At 40.7% G+C, this 19,948-nt stretch overlaps 1 protein-coding gene across 4 annotated transcripts in view; it reads left to right on the top strand.

The window, feature by feature from the left end:
- The window catches only part of DAW1 (dynein assembly factor with WD repeats 1), a 46,987-nt gene that overhangs the window by 10,195 nt on the left and 16,844 nt on the right, over window positions 1-19,948 (top strand). For all 4 annotated transcript variants that reach the window (XM_060623999.3, XM_060623996.3, XM_060623998.3 and 1 more), the window contains exons 2-6: window positions 1,584-1,656; window positions 5,296-5,440; window positions 7,114-7,172; window positions 13,634-13,756; window positions 17,722-17,821. In XM_060623999.3, coding sequence (XP_060479982.1) covers window positions 1,589-1,656; window positions 5,296-5,440; window positions 7,114-7,172; window positions 13,634-13,756; window positions 17,722-17,821 — 495 coding nt within the window. In that variant the 5' untranslated portion in view covers window positions 1,584-1,588. The remainder of the gene's footprint in view (window positions 1-1,583; window positions 1,657-5,295; window positions 5,441-7,113; window positions 7,173-13,633; window positions 13,757-17,721; window positions 17,822-19,948) is intronic.

Here is a 19,948-nt window from a genome sequence, read left to right as displayed (position 1 = left end):
TTTCAAGTGAATTTGTAAATGGTTGCTACAGCATTTTTGACCTCTCCTTTAAAATCCTTGTCAGATATTTCCAGCCTCCGATTCACCTCCATGTTTGTGTTCATTGATTATCTTTCTCTGGTTCTTGGTGTGAGAGGTGATTTCCTATGGTATCCTGGCTATTGGGGTTTGTCAATTGTCTTTTCCTGTTTATTGTATCCTGGACATTTTGGTTCTTATGTTAGCAGACTCTTTGATCCTATCTGAATCTACTTTGGCAGACTGTCACCACGTTTAGATTTAGCGTAGAAGTTCTGGTCTACTTTGTGGGCTTTAGTTCCAACGGCAGCTTAGTGTTTTGAGCCCTCGCAATGCTCTTCCGGTCTGCTTTGTTTTTCTGGTGCTGCTAAGGCCCTCCTGCTCAGTTCTAGCTGGTGCCACCTGCAGGGTGGGAGGTACTTCCCAGGATGCGTGGTCTCACTGAGTGACCTTCTGGGGGCGGGGAACAAGACTTTACCTGGTTACACTGCTGGTTAAAATGCAAGAAGACACTTGCTTTGTCAGCTGGTTGTGGAATGGGGTCTGGGATATCCCAGGACTTCACTGCCGCCCCCTTTGCACGTGGATGAGACTGCCCACCAATGGCTTGGTTGTGGAGTGGGGTCTGAGTGGTCCGGGGACTTCTCTGTCTCTGTTGCAGAGATAAGATAGTGCCCCGGGGCCCCAGCTGAGAAGCCGAGGTCGAGGACACCTGGAGCTTTGTCGCTGGGCTGCTGCAGGCAGATCAGAGCACTGCTGGGGCCCAGCTTTGCAGGAGAACTGGGGCGGCCCCGGGCTTCCACTGAGGGAATCAGACTGCCTAAGGGGCCCCAGCTGTGGAGCAGGGCTTAGGGCTCCCCATGAGTTTGTTTGTTTGACTTCCTTCTCCTGGTCCTCTGGCCACAGAGAGCAAGCTTTGCTGCGGCTTGGTTTTTGTTGGCTGTGCTCTTTGGTGGTTCCGGGCAGCAGGTCAAGCTCCTCTCCAGTTGAGGGACACGTGGGAGACAAAAAGAAAACCCAGGAGACTCACCATGCTGTCATTCCTCAAGTCCCGAGGCCTCTGGCCGGTCCACCTTCTACCCAGCTTGTGATTATTTTAGCATCGCCTGTTGAAGACTTTCAAGGGTATGTAGCTGTATTTAGAGGGAGGACTAGGGAAAAGCAAGTTCACTCAGACATCACTGCATTATGTTTTATGCCGAGAAATTTTCATTTTTTAATGTTTATTTACTTTTGAAAGAGAGAGAGAGAGAGAGAGAGACAGAGCCTGAGTGGAGGAGGGGCAGAGAGAGAGGGAGACACCAAATCCGAAGCAGGTTCCAGGCTCCGAGCTGTCAGCACAGAGCCCGACACGGGGCTCGAACCCACGAACTGGGAGATCATGACCTGAGCCGAAATCAAGAGTCGGACACTGAACCGACTGAGCCACCCAGGCGCCCCGGATGCCGAGAAGTTTTACAAACTAAACAAATAGAGATGAAAAAAAGGTTACGGCAAAGTAGACTAACTTCTGACATTGGCGTGTCATCCCCAGTGTCTTATACCACGTTTGTTTATTTTTACAGGAATTATGTTGGAATATGAAACGAGTGGAGAACTGAAGACCAAATGCATCGATTTGCTCAACCTCAGTCCCAGGTAAACCCGCCGTGTGGTGCAGCCTGGGTTTCCGAGCCAGATTTGTTATTGACAAACGCTGGCGCAGGGCGGGGTGTGGAAGGGCTGCGTGGACTCACCGTGCAGTGCTCAACACATGTTCTGCGGTGTATTATTTCCTGCTTGCTTCAGTGAGACCTGCAGGAGTGCCTTGCTGGGTGAGGACGAGGTGGGAAAAGGATCGTCCGTCTGCCCTTTGTTTTTCTTCCTAAATACACCTGTTGTTGTTTTTAATCTTTTAGGTTAGAGCAGTTTTAGAAAGCTGTGAAGACAGGAGCTCCCCCACGCCCCATGCCCCGCATCCCAGACTCTTAACTTCGTAGATTTGTGTGGTGCGTTGGTCAGAATTAATGAACCGGTACTCACACATTATTACTAACGAAAGACCATATCTTATTCAATTTTACTTGTGTTTTGTTGTTGTTGTTGTAGTTGTTGTGGTGGTTTTGTTTTTTGCGTAATTAGCTTTTTCTCGTCCAAGATCCCACGTTACATTTCATTGTCAAGTCTCCTCAGGCTTGTGGTGGTGGTGACAGACTCTCAGATTTTGCTTCTTCTTGATGACCATTTAACATTTTTGAGGAATGCTGGTGATTGGAATTTTAAGAATAGTACTGAGCCTGTTATTTCCCTGGTAGACAAACATCTCACGGGGCTGACTGTATTCCGCTCCCCTCATTAATTGTCATGGGGCAGAAGTAGGAGGACCCCATCTTTGTCTCCAAAGCTTGTTATGCGCCCAGAGGAAATCCTCTTGTGAGGGCATATTGCCCAGAATTCATTCCCTTTAGGAAATCCTGTGCAAAACTAAGAAAAAAAAAAATCATCCTCTGCAAAACTCCACTTCAAGAGACAGGATCAGATCAGTGATTATCCTGTGGGAGCCCAGGCTCAGATAAGGTGAAGATATTTTGAGTGGAAGAAAATTGTAAAGCGAAACAAAAATGCCACGATATGTGTTTCAGAGTTGTGGGCCAGCGAAATAAGTGACTTTCCACTGTGACTGACCTGCTTTGCCATGATTAGTGGAGCGGGGACAGACACGGGCAGCAAAGAGGACCTCTCACAGAACCACAGTTAGATAGTAGACGAGCTGCTCCCCAGTTTGAAACCTCTCTCATGGCCACGGCCACTTCAGCGGTCTGGAGTCTGTGGTGAGGACCGGTCGTGGCTCGGATGGTGACGGCCCAGGTAGAGTTCATTGCCACCGCCAGGTGACCCCACAGAGAAGGCGGTCAACTGTTTGCTTTTTAATCAAAGAAGAAATGGTGGCAAAGATAAGGCATCGAATGTCATCCACAACAATCATTGCTCTATCTATTTTTCGGGGAAGACAAAGTCTCAGATCAAGTCACGATTTTCGGTTCTTTTGGTAACTGGCACATATCACTGGTAAGTGTGATTCCGCCAGCATGCTGAAAGTTCCTTTGTTAGACATTCATTTATTTAGTCTGTAACGATGTTTTGTGCACCACCTCCCTGCAAAGCTCTAGGTTAGGTTCTGTAAGAGGTTCTAAAGATATTAATCTTAATCCCTACCTCAACGAATTTATTGTCTAGCTTACTAGAGAAACGACTTGTATAAAACATGAGTGGCACAGATAAATGTCTATATGAGAAAATATCTTGCAGGTAGAGATTCAGAAAAACACAGATTTTGTATTTAAAAAACTGTAGATCCTTGGAGCGCCTGGGTGGCTCAGTTGGTTAAGTGTCCAACTCTTGATTTCGACTCAGGCCATGATCTTAGGGTTGGTGAGATCGAGCCCCGCATCAGGCTCTGCACTGACAGTGGGGAGCCTGCTTGAGATTCTCTCTCTTCTTCTCTCTCTGCCCCTCCTCCATTCTCAAAATAAATAAAATCAACATTAAAAAGAAGCGTAGATCCTGGGGATGCCGTAGTCATCCTATGTAGTGAATAAATGTCTCAAAGTAAAAAAGAGAAAGGATGGATCTTATTTCTAGTTCTGCTCAAGAATCTGAGTGAATTCTGCATATAAAAACATTTGCATGACATGGGGCACACTCGAGTTACTGTATTAGAATTAGAATTAGAATTCCACAGGGTTGGGATGGACAGATTAAATATCTGGTTAATTTAGACCTTGTTGGGAAATCTGTTTTGCTTTACAACATTTGTTGGAAACCTTTGCAAGAGGCATTATTATCTTTCTAATTCTTACGAAAGTATAACTCCTTTGACAACAGACTCTGGAAATTCATCCAACTCATCATTGTAAACTGTCTCTGATTCATTCCTGTTCTAAATATTCACTCCTATTCCGATAGATTGTATTTCTTGAGAGCCGAGATGATATCTTTTACACTCCCAGGGCCCAACCGTAGTAGGGACTCAGTAAATGTAGGTGGGATGAATCGTCTTCTAACTCAGTCCCTTACACAAGACTGGAGCTCAGGAGATGTTTATTTACAAAGACCAAGGCCTACTTATCAGAGTTTGCATTTCTGGGCAGTAGAGGCTGAGACAGAGGCAGGTGGGTGAGAGGTTTATTGGGAAGTGACATCTGTGACAGACGGGATGGAACAAGGCTCAGCACGAGGAGCCATCAGCCACGATGATGCAGAGGTGATAACATTTTCTGCCAAGCCCACGAGGGAGCTCCAGAGTAAAGCTCATTGGCGAGAGTCGCTTGCGGGGCAGAAATGGCCAGGCTGACCTTGGGCTCAGCCCTGGGCTCGGGGCGGCGGGGGAAGAGCATGCCTCGGGCTCCGATGCTGAGGTGGATCCCGAAGGAGCGGCCGCTGGAGACTGTCAGCTACCTAAACACCTGCCCCCCAGCGGGGCCCCGAGTCCTTTCTTGAAAGGAGGGAACTGGACAGTACATCTTCGAGACATGTTCGTGACATGTTTTGCAGAATGACCCCATTTTGGATGCTTTGTGGCTTATAGACATTTTGTCTTGAACAATTATTATTCTGGGCTGGCAAAATTTACCAGAATCGCTACAGGTTATTTGAATACGGAGGGAAACCTCGAATCTGCACATCCCCAACAGTTCTTTTTTAAGAAAATGATGTTGTAGCCCGTAAGAATTATTAATGATAATCATCATCATTCTTTGAATGTTCATTTTTTGGTTCGCTACTTGCTGTTTCCCTAAAAAAAGTATTTCAAACTTAACCTTTTTCAAATCTCAGTTTCTTCATCACCAAAGTAATTATGATAAAAGCGTTATATTAGAGGATTGTTGTAAGATTAAACAAGAAAGCATATGGAAGGCACAAAGTATAGTCGTATCGGGAACATTCTGTATATGTTCATGAAAGAGACAAAGGAAGCAGGAAAAAAGTAAAGAGAAAGAGCTCAGTCTGCACTTGACCTTCTTAGGTAAGCAAATCAATATCCTTGCTCCCCTTTCCGTGGGGAAGTCACAATTAATGAAGAATCATTCTGAAGAACCCAAGACACTTTCAGGCAGACTTGATTTCTTTATTGATTTGTATTCCACCCCCCCCACCCAAGAAATCTCTTAGTAAAGCTGATGGTGTTTTTACATTTTATAATGTGCTTCATAAATGCAATGTCATTCTTCATGGGTTGCGTGTGTGTGTGCAAATTTTGGTATAGAAAATAGTAACTTTTGTGTGTGGGAATTTCAGTACTGACGTCAATGCCTTAGTAGAGGAGATACAGAAAGCAGAGCCGGTAATCACAGCTTCACGATCAGACCAAGTAAAGCTTTTACTACGGAGATTACAAGACAAACTCAGGCAGCACAGCAACCACCAATTCTATCTTTTTAAGGTAATGCATGTTTTGAAATGACCAAATAGAAGAACTTCAAAGAAGTGGTTGACATCCAATCAATCTGAGATAAAATGCAGATTATATTTTCTCTTTCCCTTGGTGTCTCATATATATTTGCTAAGACTAAGTCTCAGCAAGTGTTTATTTACTGACTGAATGAAACTGAAACGTGTTTCTCAAGAGAAGTTAAAAAAAGATTTGTAGTAAGTTTAGCTATTCTTTACGATGTTCCATTTAAAGGATGACCATTAAGGTAGCTTCAAGTTATTGAATAATTGAAGTTTCTTTTCAGTTGGAGTAATATTAAGTTCTGTTTCATGGAATATCAATACTTACTATTTTCTGCTTCCATGTGAACTAAACTATATTTCAGGAAATTATTTATTGATACGGCTTATATAATAATTTTAATGCAATGTAAGTGTGCCTATTTTTCTCTGTAGTTTTCTCAATGATTAAATTTAAAGTATAACAAATGTAGTCAATTACTCAGGAATAGCTTTTAGTTTTTCTTAATTATTTAACAATATTTAATAGTTTATTCTAATATTGCTTCATATCACACTGGTTTTCTTTTTATGATTTAAATGAATTTTGAAGAAATGCCATTGTTATCAGGGCGCCTGGGTGGCTCAGTCGGGTGAGCATCCGATTTATGCTCAGGTCATGATCTCACAGTTCATGAGTTCAAGCCCCGGGTCGGGCTTTTTGCTGTCAGCTCAGGGCTTGGAGCCTGCTTTGGATTCTGTGTCTCCTGCTCTCTTTGCCCCTCCCTTGCTCGCTGTTTCTCTGTCTCTATCTCTCAAAAAGAAATAAACATTAAAATATTAAAAAGGAAATGTTATTATTATCTATATTTGTGGCATATTCTGTCTCATAAAAAAATTACATCTTTTGTAGTCATCCCTTTAATGTACTATTGAAAGATGAGGAAGTTATTCTTGTAATATTTATTTTTCCAGCAGGTGGCACTATTTAACTTCAAATATCAGCTCTATAACTAGAGTGACCTTGTAATTTATCTTCCAATGGGAACATTTTTGATAGTGAAAGCAGACACTATTGATAATTATGCCCCCGCAGCAGACGTAACTTGGACTGTCCCAGCCTAGCCAATCACTCCATCTGTAAACAGACTATCCAATTTATGTATGTTCGTTTGATAAATATTAAGGTATCCACTCTGTGCTTGACAGTGTAGGAATTGAAAGATAAATGAAATAAGAGGCATCCTGACTCTAGAGGAGCGTTAGGATTCCAGAAGTATTAATTAATTGTAAAATCTGCATTTGAAATGTATTTAGTGTATTTCCTCTATATGCTTTTTATGCCTATGGACAAAATCATGTGCAGTATTTAAAAGACAATATTATAAATTAATGCTATTTGGTATCTTATTTAATAGCAGTAATTTATCTTAAAAGCCATTTCATGGAAAACACAGATCCAATATTGTTTTTGTAATTATGTTAACTACCAAATGTTTTATTGGTCTTAATGGTAGAAGATACAATGTAGTTTTTTCTCGTCTGCTCAGATAGTGAATATTGTCCACTTATTATGTATAATTAAGATGAACTTGAATATCTTCCTTGGTTTGAAATTACAATTAATGATTTAAACTTTTTTTTTTTTGAGTTTAAAACAAATGCTGTTTTCTTTCATTGAAGGTTCTCAGAGCACATATACTGCCATTGACTAATGTTGCACTTAATAAATCGGGGTCTTGGTAAGTTTCTGTTATTTATTTAAAACTTAAAATTTTAAAAATTTTAAATGAAAAAATTATTTATTTATTTTCTTGCACCCAAAGTCGAAAAGTTGCTTTTATTTTATTTAATTTTTAATTTTTAATTTTATTTGAATCCAAGTTAGTTAACATATAGTGCAATAATGATTTTAGGAGTAGAGGTTAGTGATTTATTACTTACATATAACACCCAGTGCTCATCCCAACAAGCGTCCTCCTTAGCCCCCTCACCCATTTAGTCCATCTCCCCCAACACCCCTCCAGCCACCCTCAGTTTCTTCTCTGTATTTGAGAGTCTCTTATGGTTTGCCTCCTTCTGTTTTTATCTTGGTTTTCCTTCCCTTCCCCTATGTTCATCTGTTTTGTTTCTTACATTCCACATATGAGTGAGATCATACGATATGTATCTTTCTCTTATCTTTCTCTGACTTTTTTCACTTAGCATAATACACTCTAGTTCCATCCACATTGTTGCAAATGGCAAGATTTCATTCTTGTTGATCTGTAATATTCCATTGTATATATAAACCACATCTTCTTTATCCATTCATCAGTCAGTGGACATTTGGGTGCTTTCCATAATTTGGCTATTGTTGATAGCGCTGCTCTAAACATTGGGGTGCATGTGCCCCTTTGAATCAACATTTTTGTATCCTTTGAATAAATACCTAGTAGTGCAATTGCTGGGTCATAGGGTAGTTCCTTTATTAATTTTTTGAGATAAAAAAATATTAAAAAAATTATTAGACTTGATTATTTATAGTGGTTTTAGGTTTACAGCAAAATTGAGCAGAGGGTACAGAGATTTGCCACATACGTCTGGCCCCCACACACCCTCAGCTTCTTTCACGGGCATCTTCCCCCAAGGATTGTGCATTTCCTACATTTGATGGGCCTACATTGACAAACACATCATTATCACTCAAACTTCATAGTTTACATTAGGGGTTGCACTTGCTTTCTTTCATTCTATGGGTTGACAAATGTTTAATGACAGATCTCTACCATTAAGGCATCACACAGAGCAGTTTCTCTGCCCTAAGAATCCTCTGTGCTCCATCTATTTATTTCTATATATCCCTTCCTTCCTTCCTTCCTTCCTTCCTTCCTTCCTTCCTTCCCCCTCCCTCCCTCTCTCCCTCCTTCCCTCCCTCCCTCCCTTCCTCCTTCCCTACCTCCCCCCCTCCCTTCTTGTCTCTATTTTAGAGAGAGAGCAAGTGATCAGGGGAGAGGGGCAGAGAGAGGGAAAGAGAATCCCAAGCAGGTTCTGCCCTGCCAGGACAAAGCTGGGTTCGGGGCTTGATCCCATGACCCTGGGATCATTACCGAGCTGAAATCAAGAGGCAGACACTCAACCAACTGAGTCACCCAGGTGCCCCTCTATATTTCCCTTTCTATTCTTCATTTCTAATTTTCAACAACCAAGGATAAAATTTTTTTATATAAAATTGTATATATATTTAAGGCATACCACATGATTTGACGTACATACACATAGTGAAATAATTGTTGCAGTCAAGCTAGTTAACATATTATCTCCTCACAGTTACCACTTTTTTTGTGTGTGAAGAAAGCACTTGAAATCTATTCTTTTAGTGTATTTCCAGTATTCAAGCCAGAATTATTATTTTATTTTATTTTTTATTTATGTTGTAATTTACATTCAAGTTAGTTAGCATATAGTACAATAATGATTTCAGGAGTAGAAGACAATGATTCATCCCCTACGTATAACACCCAGTGCTAATCCCAACAACTGTCTTCCTTGATGCCCCTTGCCCATTTAGCCCATCCCCCCACCCACAACCCCTCCAGCAACCCTCAGTTTGTTCTCTATATTTAAGAGTCTCTTGTGTTTTGTCCCCTCCCTGTTTTTATATTGTTTTTGCTTCACTTCTCTTATGTTCATCTGTTTTGTATCTTAAATTCTACATATGAGTGAAGTCATATGATATTTGTCTTTCTCTTACTAATTTTGCTGAGCATAATACACTCTAGTTCCATCCATGTTGTTGCACATGGCAAGATTTCATTCTTTTTGATTGCCAAGTAACATTCCATTGTGTGTGTATGTGTGTATGCGTGTGTGTGTGTGTGTGTGTATACATACACACACACACACACACACGCATACACACACACACACATATATATGGCACATCTTTATCCACTCATCTGTTGATGGACATTTGGGCTCTTTCCATACTTTGGCTATGCACTCCTATGAACAGTGGGGTGCACGTGCCCCTTTGAAACAGCACGTCTGTGTCCTTTGGATAAATATTCAGCAGAGAAATTGCAGGGTCATAGGGTAATTCTATTTTTAATTTTTTGAGGAACCTCCATACTGTTTTCCAGAGTGGCTGCACCAGTTTGTATTCCCACCAGCATTCTTCTTTTTCCACATCCTCAACATCTGTCATTGCCTGAGTTAAATTTAGCCATTCTGACAGGTGTGAGGTGGTATCTTATTGTGGTTTTGATTTCTGTTTCTCTGATGATGAGTGATGTTGAGCATTTTTTCATGTGTTGGTTGACTATCTGGATGTCTTTTCTGGTGAAGTGTCTATTCATGTCTTTTGCCCATTTCTTCACTGGCTTACTTGTTTTCTGGGGGTTGAGTTTGATAAGTTCTTTATAGATTTTGAATACTAACCCTTTATCTGATGTCATTTGCAAATATCTTCTCTCATTCTGTTGGTTGCCTTTTAGTTTTGCTGATTGTTTCCTTTGCTGTGCAGAAGCTTTTTATTTTGATGAGGTCCCAGTAGCTCATTTTTGCTTTTGTTTCCCTTGCCTCCGGAGAGGTGTTGAGTAAGAAGTTGCTGTGGGCAAGATCAAAGAGGTTTTGCCTGCTTTCTCTTCGAGGATTTTGATGGCTTCCTGGCTTACATTGAGGTCTTTAATCCATTTTGAGTTTATTTTTGTGTATGGTGTAAGAAAGTGGTCCAGGTTCATTCTTCTGCATGTCGCTGTCCAGTTTTCCCAACACCACTTGCTGAAGAGACTGTCTTTATTCCATTGGATATTGTTTCCTGCTTTGTCAAAGATTAGTTGGCCATTCGTTTGTGGATCCATTTCTGGGTTCTCTATTCTGTTCCATTAATCTGTGTCAGTTTTTGTGCCAGTACCATACTGTCTTGATGATAACAGCTTTGTAATTCATCTTGAAGTCCGGAATTATGATGTCTCCAGTTTTGTTTTTCTTTTTCAGGATTGCTTTGGAAATTCAGGATCTTTTCTGGTTCCATACAAATTTTAGGATTGTTTGTTCCTGTGAAGAATGTTGGTGTTATTTTGATACGGATTACATTGAATATGTAGATTGCTTTGGATAGTATCGACATTTTAACAATATTTGTTCTTCTAATTCTTGAGCATGGAATATTTTTCCTTTTTTTTGTTTTGGTATCTTGTTCAATTTCTTTCATGAGCTTTCTATAGTTTTAAGTGTATAGACTTTTAACCTCTTTGGTTAGATTTATTCCTAGGTATTTTATGGTTTTTGGTGCAATTGTAAATGGGATCAATTCCTTGATTTCTCTTTCTGCTGCTTCATTATTGGTGTATAGAAATGCAACTAATTTCTGTGCACTAATTTTATATCTTGTGACTTTGTTGAATTCATGGATCAGTTCTAGCTCAGGCCAATATTATTAACTATAGTGATTATGCCTGTGCATTACATCTCTAGATTTATTCATCCTACATAACTGCAAATTTATGCTCTTTAACCAATGTCTCCCCATTTCTCCCACTCCCCGGTCCTTGGTAACTACTGTTCTACTGTCTGCTTCTATGAATTTGACTTTTTTTTAGATTCCACCTGTGTGTGAGATCAGACAATACTTGTTTTTCTGTGTCTGGCTTATTTCACTTAGCATAATGCCCTCCAAGTTCGTCCATGTTTTTGCAAGTGGCAGAGTTTCTTTCTTTCTCATGGCTAAAGAGTATGACATTCATTCCCTGATGGATATTTGTTGTTTCAGTGTTTTGGCTATTGTGAACAGCGCTGCAAAGAACATGGCAGTGCAGATACATCTATGGGACCCTGATTTCTTTTTTTTTTTAACGTTTATTTATTTTTGAGACAGAGAGAGACAGAGCATGAACGGGGGAGGAGCAGAGAGAGAGGGAGACACAGAATCTGAAACAGGCTCCAGGCTCTGAGCCGTCAGCACAGAGCCCAACGCGGGGCTCGAACTCACGGACCGCGAGATCATGACCTGAGCCGAAGTCGGACGCTCAACCGACCGAGGCACCCAGGCGCCCCTGATTTCATTTTTTTTATATACACCCAGAAGTGAGATTGTGGGATTATACGGTAGTTTTATTTTTAATTTTTTGGGGGACCCACCATCCTATATTCCATCACAACTGTGCCAGTTTACATCCCTGAAAAGCTAAGAGGAAGTGTCTGGAGAAGAGTCAAAGGTACACTGCCTTGTCAACCCTTTTGTTTGGTTGAGTTTCCTTGTCAGAATTTATCATTTATCTGTTTACCTTTTATCGTTACCACTTGACACTCAGACAGTTTTTTTTTAATTTTATTTATTAATTTACTTCTTGATTTAATTTATTTGTTTCAATTAATTTATTCAAATTTAAGTTAGCATACAGTGCAGTATTGGTTTCGAGAGTAGAACTCAATGATGCATCACTTCTGTATAACACCCAGTGCTCATCACAAGTGCCCTGCTTAATGCCCATCACTCACTTAGCGAACCCTAACCCTAACCCTACCCCTAACCCTACCCCGCCTCCCTTCCTCCATCCACTCTCAGTTTGTTCTCTGTATTTAAGAGTCTCTTAGGGTTTACTTCCCTCTGTTTTTATCTTACTGTTCCTTCTCTTCCCTTATGTTCATCTGTTGTGTTTCCTAAATTCGACATATGAGGGAAATCATCTGATACTTGTCTTTCTCTGACTGACTTTTTTTCACTTAGTATAATATACTCTGGTTCCATCCACATTGTCGCAAATGGCCAGATTTCATTCTTTTTTATTGCAGACCAGCTTTTTACTTCTGTGCACTTTTTTTTCTGTGTTGGGGAAGTAGCTTTCCTAATGGAATATTTAAGGAATAACTAAGATAGTATTTTTAACTTTAAAATATTAGAGGTCAAGGGGTGCATAGGTGACTCAGTTGTTTCAGTGTGGTCAACTCTTGATTTTGGCTCGTCATCTCAGGGTCGTGAGATCGAGCCCTTCATTGGGCTCCATGCTGAACATGGAGCCTGCTTGAGATTCTCCCTCTCTCTCTCTCTCTCTCCCCCCCCCCCCCCAACTTGCATGTGCTCTTTCTCTCTAAAATAAAAAACTACATATGAGAGGCCAACGTACAAATTATTCCTGTAGAAGAATGGTCATGTAAGAGGATTGCTAATCTTCAGTAAATATTCACTGACACTTACTAGTTTGCCAGTCACGTTCCAGGTCCTGGGGATGATGGCAGTAAACCAGATGGGTAGAAGAAAGACTAGCAAAGAGGTGAATGTGCCTGCTCAGGGTGTGCTTTGGGGTCAAGTTGAGGTCCCAGAGACAGCCAGTGCTGTTGGTCTTGTGGGCCATGAGCAGAAGTTTGAATTTTCCTCTAGATTGTTAGGAAGCCATTGGAGGGAAGTTAAAACAAAAACAAAAACCTCCAGTTTTGGTGTGGAAGATAGACTCATAAGGAGTAAGGACCATGTGTGAGCCAAGATCTATTAGAAGATGGTTTCATTGTTTAGGCAAGAGACGGAGGCAATGGAGACTGGTGAAATGCAGCCACACTAGGGGTGTATTTCGAGATTGGGCTCACAGAATTTACTAATAGATTGTGTGTGGTATATGAGGGGATTAGAGGAACCAAAGATGATGCTAAGATTTTATGGGCTGACCAATGGGAAGAACGATACAGTTTATTGAGATATGTTAGAATTTCAGAAAATGTTGCTGATTAATATTATTTAGTTCATAATTATTTATAAGAATGATTATTGGCAGGATTACTCTTAATTTGATTTAGTGGCTCCTTTTTGGTTTAGGGATAACATTTAAAAAGTTCCTAATAAAAGGATGTAGCTATTGTTCCCAATTTAATGGTTCTCCATACACGATTTCATTTTGTAAAAAGCAAGATAGGGGCACCTGGGTGGCTCAGTTTTGGTTAAGCATCCGACTTCAGCTCAGGTCGTGATCTCACGGTTTGTGAGTTCGAGCCCCGCCTTGGGCTCTGTGCTGACAGCTCAGAGCCTGGAGCCTGCTTCGGGTTCTGTGTCTCCCTCTCTCTCTGCCCCTCCCCTGCTCATGCTCTGTTGCTCTCTCTCTCAAAAATAAAGAAAGATTAAAAAAAAGAAGAGCAAGATAAATGGGGTTATAATCTTGTAGGTAAAAAAACGAGGTCTTTATTAACACCCTGCTGTTGTCACTTCGTGATCTATTTGTCTCCCGCGTGTTAGCTTTATTACAGGAAGCTATGATCGGACGTGTAAACTTTGGGATACTGCATCTGGAGAGGAGCTTCATACCCTGGAGGGCCACCGGAATGTGGTTTATGCCATAGCATTCAACAATCCGTATGGGTAAACAGACATTCAGTCATTCACTTCTTCCTCATTAATGCATTAAATCCTTTATTTTCTCTCCATTTATTCATGTCTTCCTCTGTTTTTTGGGGGGTGAAAAGAAAAAGAGAACTAAAATTTCCAAGTGCCTGGATGTGTGCTTTGAAAGCCTTTTAAATACCCCTTTCGGTGCTTAAAGGAGTTTGGGGATACGTCTTCTTTTTCTCACATAAAATATATAAAGTTCAAGGACCTTTCTCAAAATCACGGGGTAGTTAAGAGGCGAGCTAAAGTCCCAAGTTCAAGCAGGGCTGAGTCCCGTCCCCTGGGAGTTCTCTGACAGGCACTTATATCCTATTGATGTTTAGAGCACTGGCTTCTGGAGAATGTGACATACCCCCAGAGCATGGTTTACCTTGTTCAGAAGTTAATTTACAGTCTTAGCTGAAAAAATAAATGGATCCAGTAGCATTCTAGATAACAGCACAAGATATAATAGCATTTTTTTAAAAAAATGTTTTAACGTTTATTTATTTTTGAGACAGAGAGAGACAGAGCATGAACGGGGGAGGGCCAGAGAGAGGGAGACACAGAATCTGAAACAGGCTCCAGGCTCTGAGCTGTCAGCACAGAGCCCGACGCGGGGCTTGAACTCATGGACCATGAGATCATGACCTGAGCCGAAGTCAGACGCTTAACCGACCAAGCCACCCAGGCGCCCCTATAATAGCATTTTTAAACCAGCCTCTAGTTAACTGATTCAACAGATGAACCAATGTTCTCTCTAGCTCTCCTTCTGCATGACGTACTGCTGGTACCCAAGGCTCCCTGGATATTTGCAGAAACGGGGCCATCCACTGGTGTGCTCAGCTTTTCTTCCCACCGGTTAGGTCTAAGTCTACCATGAGTTACTTGTATTTGTCCATAAATCTGCTTATGTTTGTTGTGATTTCAACTTTAATGATCGAATTGAATTAAATAGTGCTTAAACTAATGAAATATGCATGTGAAAAGAAAGCTGTTATTTTTTCGTGAAAACGTAGCCAAGGTAAATCTTTGAAAAATTGCTAGTGAGTGAAGTTGTAGGTGAGGCCAGTGTAAACATTAGAAAATGCATGGAAACATTTCGAACTATCTTTGTACTCAGATGGTCCTACAAGTGTGTCTAAATTCTCAAATTGGAACTTGTAGAGGTTGGATATGATTTCTGTAAGGCAGATAATGAGCTCCAGGTAGCCAAAGAAAAAGCCTTTGCCTTGCGTATTTGAGTAAAAGTTTTTAATGTGTGTCTTTTTTCATGACTGACCACTGTGATTTTTCCATTCACTAAGCTGTCTCAGTAAATATGTCTCTTTTATGATAGTGGTATGATGACTAGAACACAACAGTAAATGGCTTGAAAGAAGAGAGAGGCCAGTGGGATTTCTCTTGGTGGAGGTTGTGAGGATGATGTGCAGCTCCAGCAGAAGCTTGGAGGTGGAAAATAAAGGAGGCGGGAGGGCACCCTAGGGGAGGGCACCCTGCAGCTCCACGGCCTAGGTGGGGCTTTGCCCGGCTCCCCCAGTGCCCCTGGCTCTCTAGTGGATGTTTCCTGGTGAGAATCAGAAGTGGGTGAGGTCAGAGCGTTCTGCGTAGTTTGAACTCTGTTCTGGACGACTGAGTTGTCATGAAGGCTTTGTGTACAGAGGAAGGACGCAATGCAAGTGCCATTTTGGGAGGGCTGTTCTGGCAGAGAGAAGGGGTCGGAGGGTTTGGATTGGGATGAAACAGGAGGCAAGGAATTTAATTAGGAGGCAGATAAAAAGATACATTCATGGGATGATGAGAACAGTCTAGGGTAGTGGCAGGGGTGATAAAGGGAATCCTATCAAAATCTGATCCACTTAAAGTAGAAATTTTATACCATATGTGTTAAAAACTTGATATGTAGGTTGCTAATGTCATTATATCTTTCTCAGATGTAACACAGTTTAAATCATATCAATTGTGATGGCACAATCAAACTTAATTGGTACATTAAAATGATTAAGTATTCCAATTACATTACCCAAAACTTAACTTTGATGTATGCAGTTTTGCATTGTAGAGAATGATAGTTTTTATAATGCCTTATTGCACCAACCTGTGGGAGAGAGATTTAATTGACATTATAAATGATAATGCTTTACCTCTACTATAATTCCTACTTTACTTGCAGTGTTATTTAAAGGACTTTAACAGTATGTTCTGCATGATATAATATAATATCCTATAATATTATACTTACAAGACAGGATATTTTTGCATATCTATCTTAGAACAAAGTTTTGGGGGGATAGAGAGGGGAGGAACTCTTCATCTTTTGGCCTTTCTACTGGATTCTACCAAGACCCCCTGACAAAAAACTCGCTTGTCCAATTACATAGTGTGATGATTTATGTATGGATTAAAGCAACCTTTTTCACAGCACTTTGGGGCACTGGGGTTTCAGCAGAGTGAGTTCAAGATTCAAGATTGCCACCAAAGAATGAGACGGTGTGTGTGTGTGTGTGTGTGTGTGTGTGTGTGAGAGAGAGAGAGAGAGAGAGAGAGACAGAGACAGAGACAGAGAGACAGAGAGACAGAAAGACAGAGATAGAGATAGAAGAACCAGGTTAGTTCTTACATGTTTTATACATTGGGTCAGAAGTAAGCTTTGATTCTATAAAGTAATTCTCAAAACTATGAAATCAGTGTTATCTTTTATAATGTAGTGGTGAATGGGTGTAGAGAGCAGTGTGTGATCCAACAGGAACTGAGAGAGAAACAGCAGCAACTTGAGACAATATGTCTGAGGGGGAGGAGGGCTGGAAAGTGGAGGGAAGGAGCTGACAAAGAGCACACAGTGCTCTCAGCGTATCTGAGCAGAAGTTGGACATCAGCAGCTGATGAGAAACGCTCAGACCATATGGGGGGGGGGGGTTAGTGCAGACTTTGGGTTGACAACCAGCCTTGAGTGTTAGGAAGCTCGAGTTGGGTGGGTGGGTGTTCTCCAGAACAGTCTGTCCCTGGAGCATGGAGCATGGACAGAAAGGACCTGACTCCTTTAGTATCAGAGACCACAGAAATACTTATGTGGGTGGCCTGAGAGCAAAGGAGAGATACAGGGCATTAATGTTAGTTTGGATAAAATATAAATCCTATGACTGTGCCAAGCACATAGAATTTGCTTTAAGATATGTATTTGGGTCTTAAGACCCAATAAGGGTCTTGAACAATGAGCTTGCAGTATAACCGGTGACCCCGTTGGGTGAAGCATTTTAATGAGTTGCTATAAAAGACAGGGGTCAATGGTAAAGGAAAAGGTTTAGTTCCATGGTCAAAGGTTAAGCGGGCCAACCTACTCTTATCTGTCTGGTGTCGATAGTAACCCTGCTCTGCGGTGTACATGGAAAGCCTCTTGTTTGAAAGGGACTGAGGTCTCACCATATTTCCTCTGAAAACCGTCTTCCTTCACCAAAGAGCTGACAATGGGAATATTAGCAGCATTATTTTCCCAAGGAGACACTAAATTCTCAAAAACTCATCTAGCCATGTGGTTCATTGGATTTATACCTTTTCATTTTTCTTCTTTTAAATTCAATGTTATCCTTGTCAGTAGATCTAATAGAATTTTTCCGTTTCCTGCCTCTCATACATTTTTAATTTCCATTTGGTAGGAGTTTTCTAAACTAAAAAATTTACCATATTCATTGTGCTAGTTTAAAAACTGATTGTAATCCCAAACATAAATTTATACTTTCAATGTAAAACATTTTAAATTAAATGCATAATCTTATATTATTGAAAAATTAGACCTTAAAATTTTTATCCACCAAAACAAACATAAGATTGTTTGTTGTTTTAAAAACGAGGTAAATTTCTGAGTAGATACAGACCTACGTATTAATGTCTTGTCTTAATTCAGTGTCTCATATAGTGTGTTTGAATTTGTTTTCAAAATCTACATTTGTTTTAAATTTTAGTGACAAAATTGCCACTGGATCCTTTGATAAGACTTGTAAGCTATGGAGTGTAGAAACGGGAAAATGTTACCATACCTTTAGAGGTCATACAGCGGAAATAGTGAGTATATTTATTTTGTTATATTTTTTATGTTCTTGTTTTCCTTCTCCTTCTTCTTCTTCTTCTTCTTCTTCTTCTTCTTCTTCTTCTTCGCTTTTCTCTTTCTCTCTTTTTTAATAGACTTTATTTTTTACAGGAGTTTTATATTCACAACAAGACTGAGTGGAAGGTACAGAGATTTCCCATATATTCCCTCCCGTCCCCCCAAAACCAAGCATGTCCCTTTATGAACATCCCCCACCAAAATGGTACCTTTGTTACAATTGATGGACCTATGTCAACACATCATTACTATTTCTTTTTAGGAGTCCATTATATAAAAGTGGTGGCTCTACCTTCATGATTAATTTTATAATTCTATCCAGTATTTTTAGTTTACATTTATTTCATATGGTGACATTTATGTAAATTACAAGCTATTCGAGTGTTTATATATTAAAGATGTCGTTCAATAACCTGCATCCTGCATTGACCAATTAGATGTGTAATATGATAAACATTTAAGTGCAATATCCAACCTGACTTCTTCTTTTTCATTGACTTGCTTTTGAAGGATTGACTTGATGGGAGTTGATAAAATTCTTAACATAGCTTTTAAAGTACCTTTTTAAAATATATATATAATATATATATATATTATATATATATTATATATATATATATAATATCACGGGATATATTTAGGCTGATTGTTTCCCAGATATCGTTAGAATTCAAATTTGCATAAATAGTTTGATACTCTAAATAGCTTTCACTATTGGGAGGCCTTGACCTTGGCCAATTCCGTGTTACAGCTTATAACAATTAGTGAGATAATTGGCACCCTATGGAACAAATGATAGCTTTTAAAAATAAACAAGCTGCTTATTTTAGGAGTAAAATTTATTTATATTTATCCTTCAAACTCATGGTGTACTCATCCAATAAGGGCTCATGCTATGTTTAATACTTTGCTAGACACTGGGGGATAATGCAGCGAAAAACTATAACCGACTCGTTAATTGCACTCAGTGCGCACAAAGCGCTGTCCTAAGCCCTTCACATATATTAGCTTAGTTGCATCTCATAACAACCCTAAGGGCTAGATATTTCCCCCTTTTACAGTCCAAGATGCTGAGGCATAGAGTACGTAATTTACCCAAAGTTATAAAAAAGACATAATCCTCATTCTCACACTCCCTTGGAACTTTGAAAAAGTTTTTTTTTTAATATGTGGTTCCTAGGAAAACATTGATTTTTTCATAGTCAACAACATTAATCCAATAAATATTTACTAAATATTGGCTGCGTGTCGAGCCCTGACCTACGTGTTTGGCATGCCAAATAGAATCACACATAGATCTTGTCCTGCAGGGATTTTGTACTTTAGTAGAGGGAGTAGAGGCACCAATAAATAAGTTCAAAGATGCTTTGTGGGTGTGCTAGAAGTTCGTGGGGAGTTTAGTGTGGTCACAGAGGGGAGCACCCAGTAGGGGGGTGCTGAGGAGAGACTTTGCACGTGTACTCAGGACGAGGAAGCAGCACGCCCAGAGGAGGTGTGCAATGGTGGTGGGTGCTTTTGAACTCGGGTGACTCTGTGTGGCCAGAGCAGCGCCTCCCAGCCTCACCCTGGGGTGATATACACGGAATATGCCAACGTGGCCATGCAACGCACGGAGGGGAGCTGCCTTCTGCCCATGGGCAGGGGTGCTGGCTGAGGACCCCTTGTGCTGCCCAGCTGCCTGGATTCGAGGCACCTTATCTTGGCACCTGCAACCCATTCAGAGCCACATCGCATGGTGAGCATGATCGAAGTGGCCCGTAGTTTTGATTCCTATGCTATACTAAGGAATTAGGGCTTCATCCTGTGGATGGTGCCATGCTGTTGGGACTCTTAAGCTGGGGGATCGCGTGGTCACTTTGAGTCTTTGGGAAGATCATTCTTTTGGCAATGTGCAGCGTGATGGGAAGTAGGGGCCGGTCGGGCATCTTGTTTCCAAGCAGAAATGACAGAGGCGTAGGTGGTGGAGGAGTAGGACTGGGTCAGCAAGTAGGTGTGAGACCTGAAGGAAAAAAGGGCCCCTCGAGAGATTCCCTGATTTCAGACAGTGGCAGTACCGTTCACCAATTCTCTATATAGAAGGAAAA

This window comes from Panthera onca, chromosome C1 (assembly GCF_046562875.1).
Source record: "Panthera onca isolate mPanOnc1 chromosome C1, mPanOnc1 haplotype 2, whole genome shotgun sequence".
In the NCBI taxonomy this organism is placed as follows: Eukaryota; Metazoa; Chordata; class Mammalia; order Carnivora; family Felidae; genus Panthera; species Panthera onca.
The sequence above is the reverse complement of the archived record's forward strand: the minus strand, read 5'-3'. Positions and strand labels throughout refer to the sequence as shown.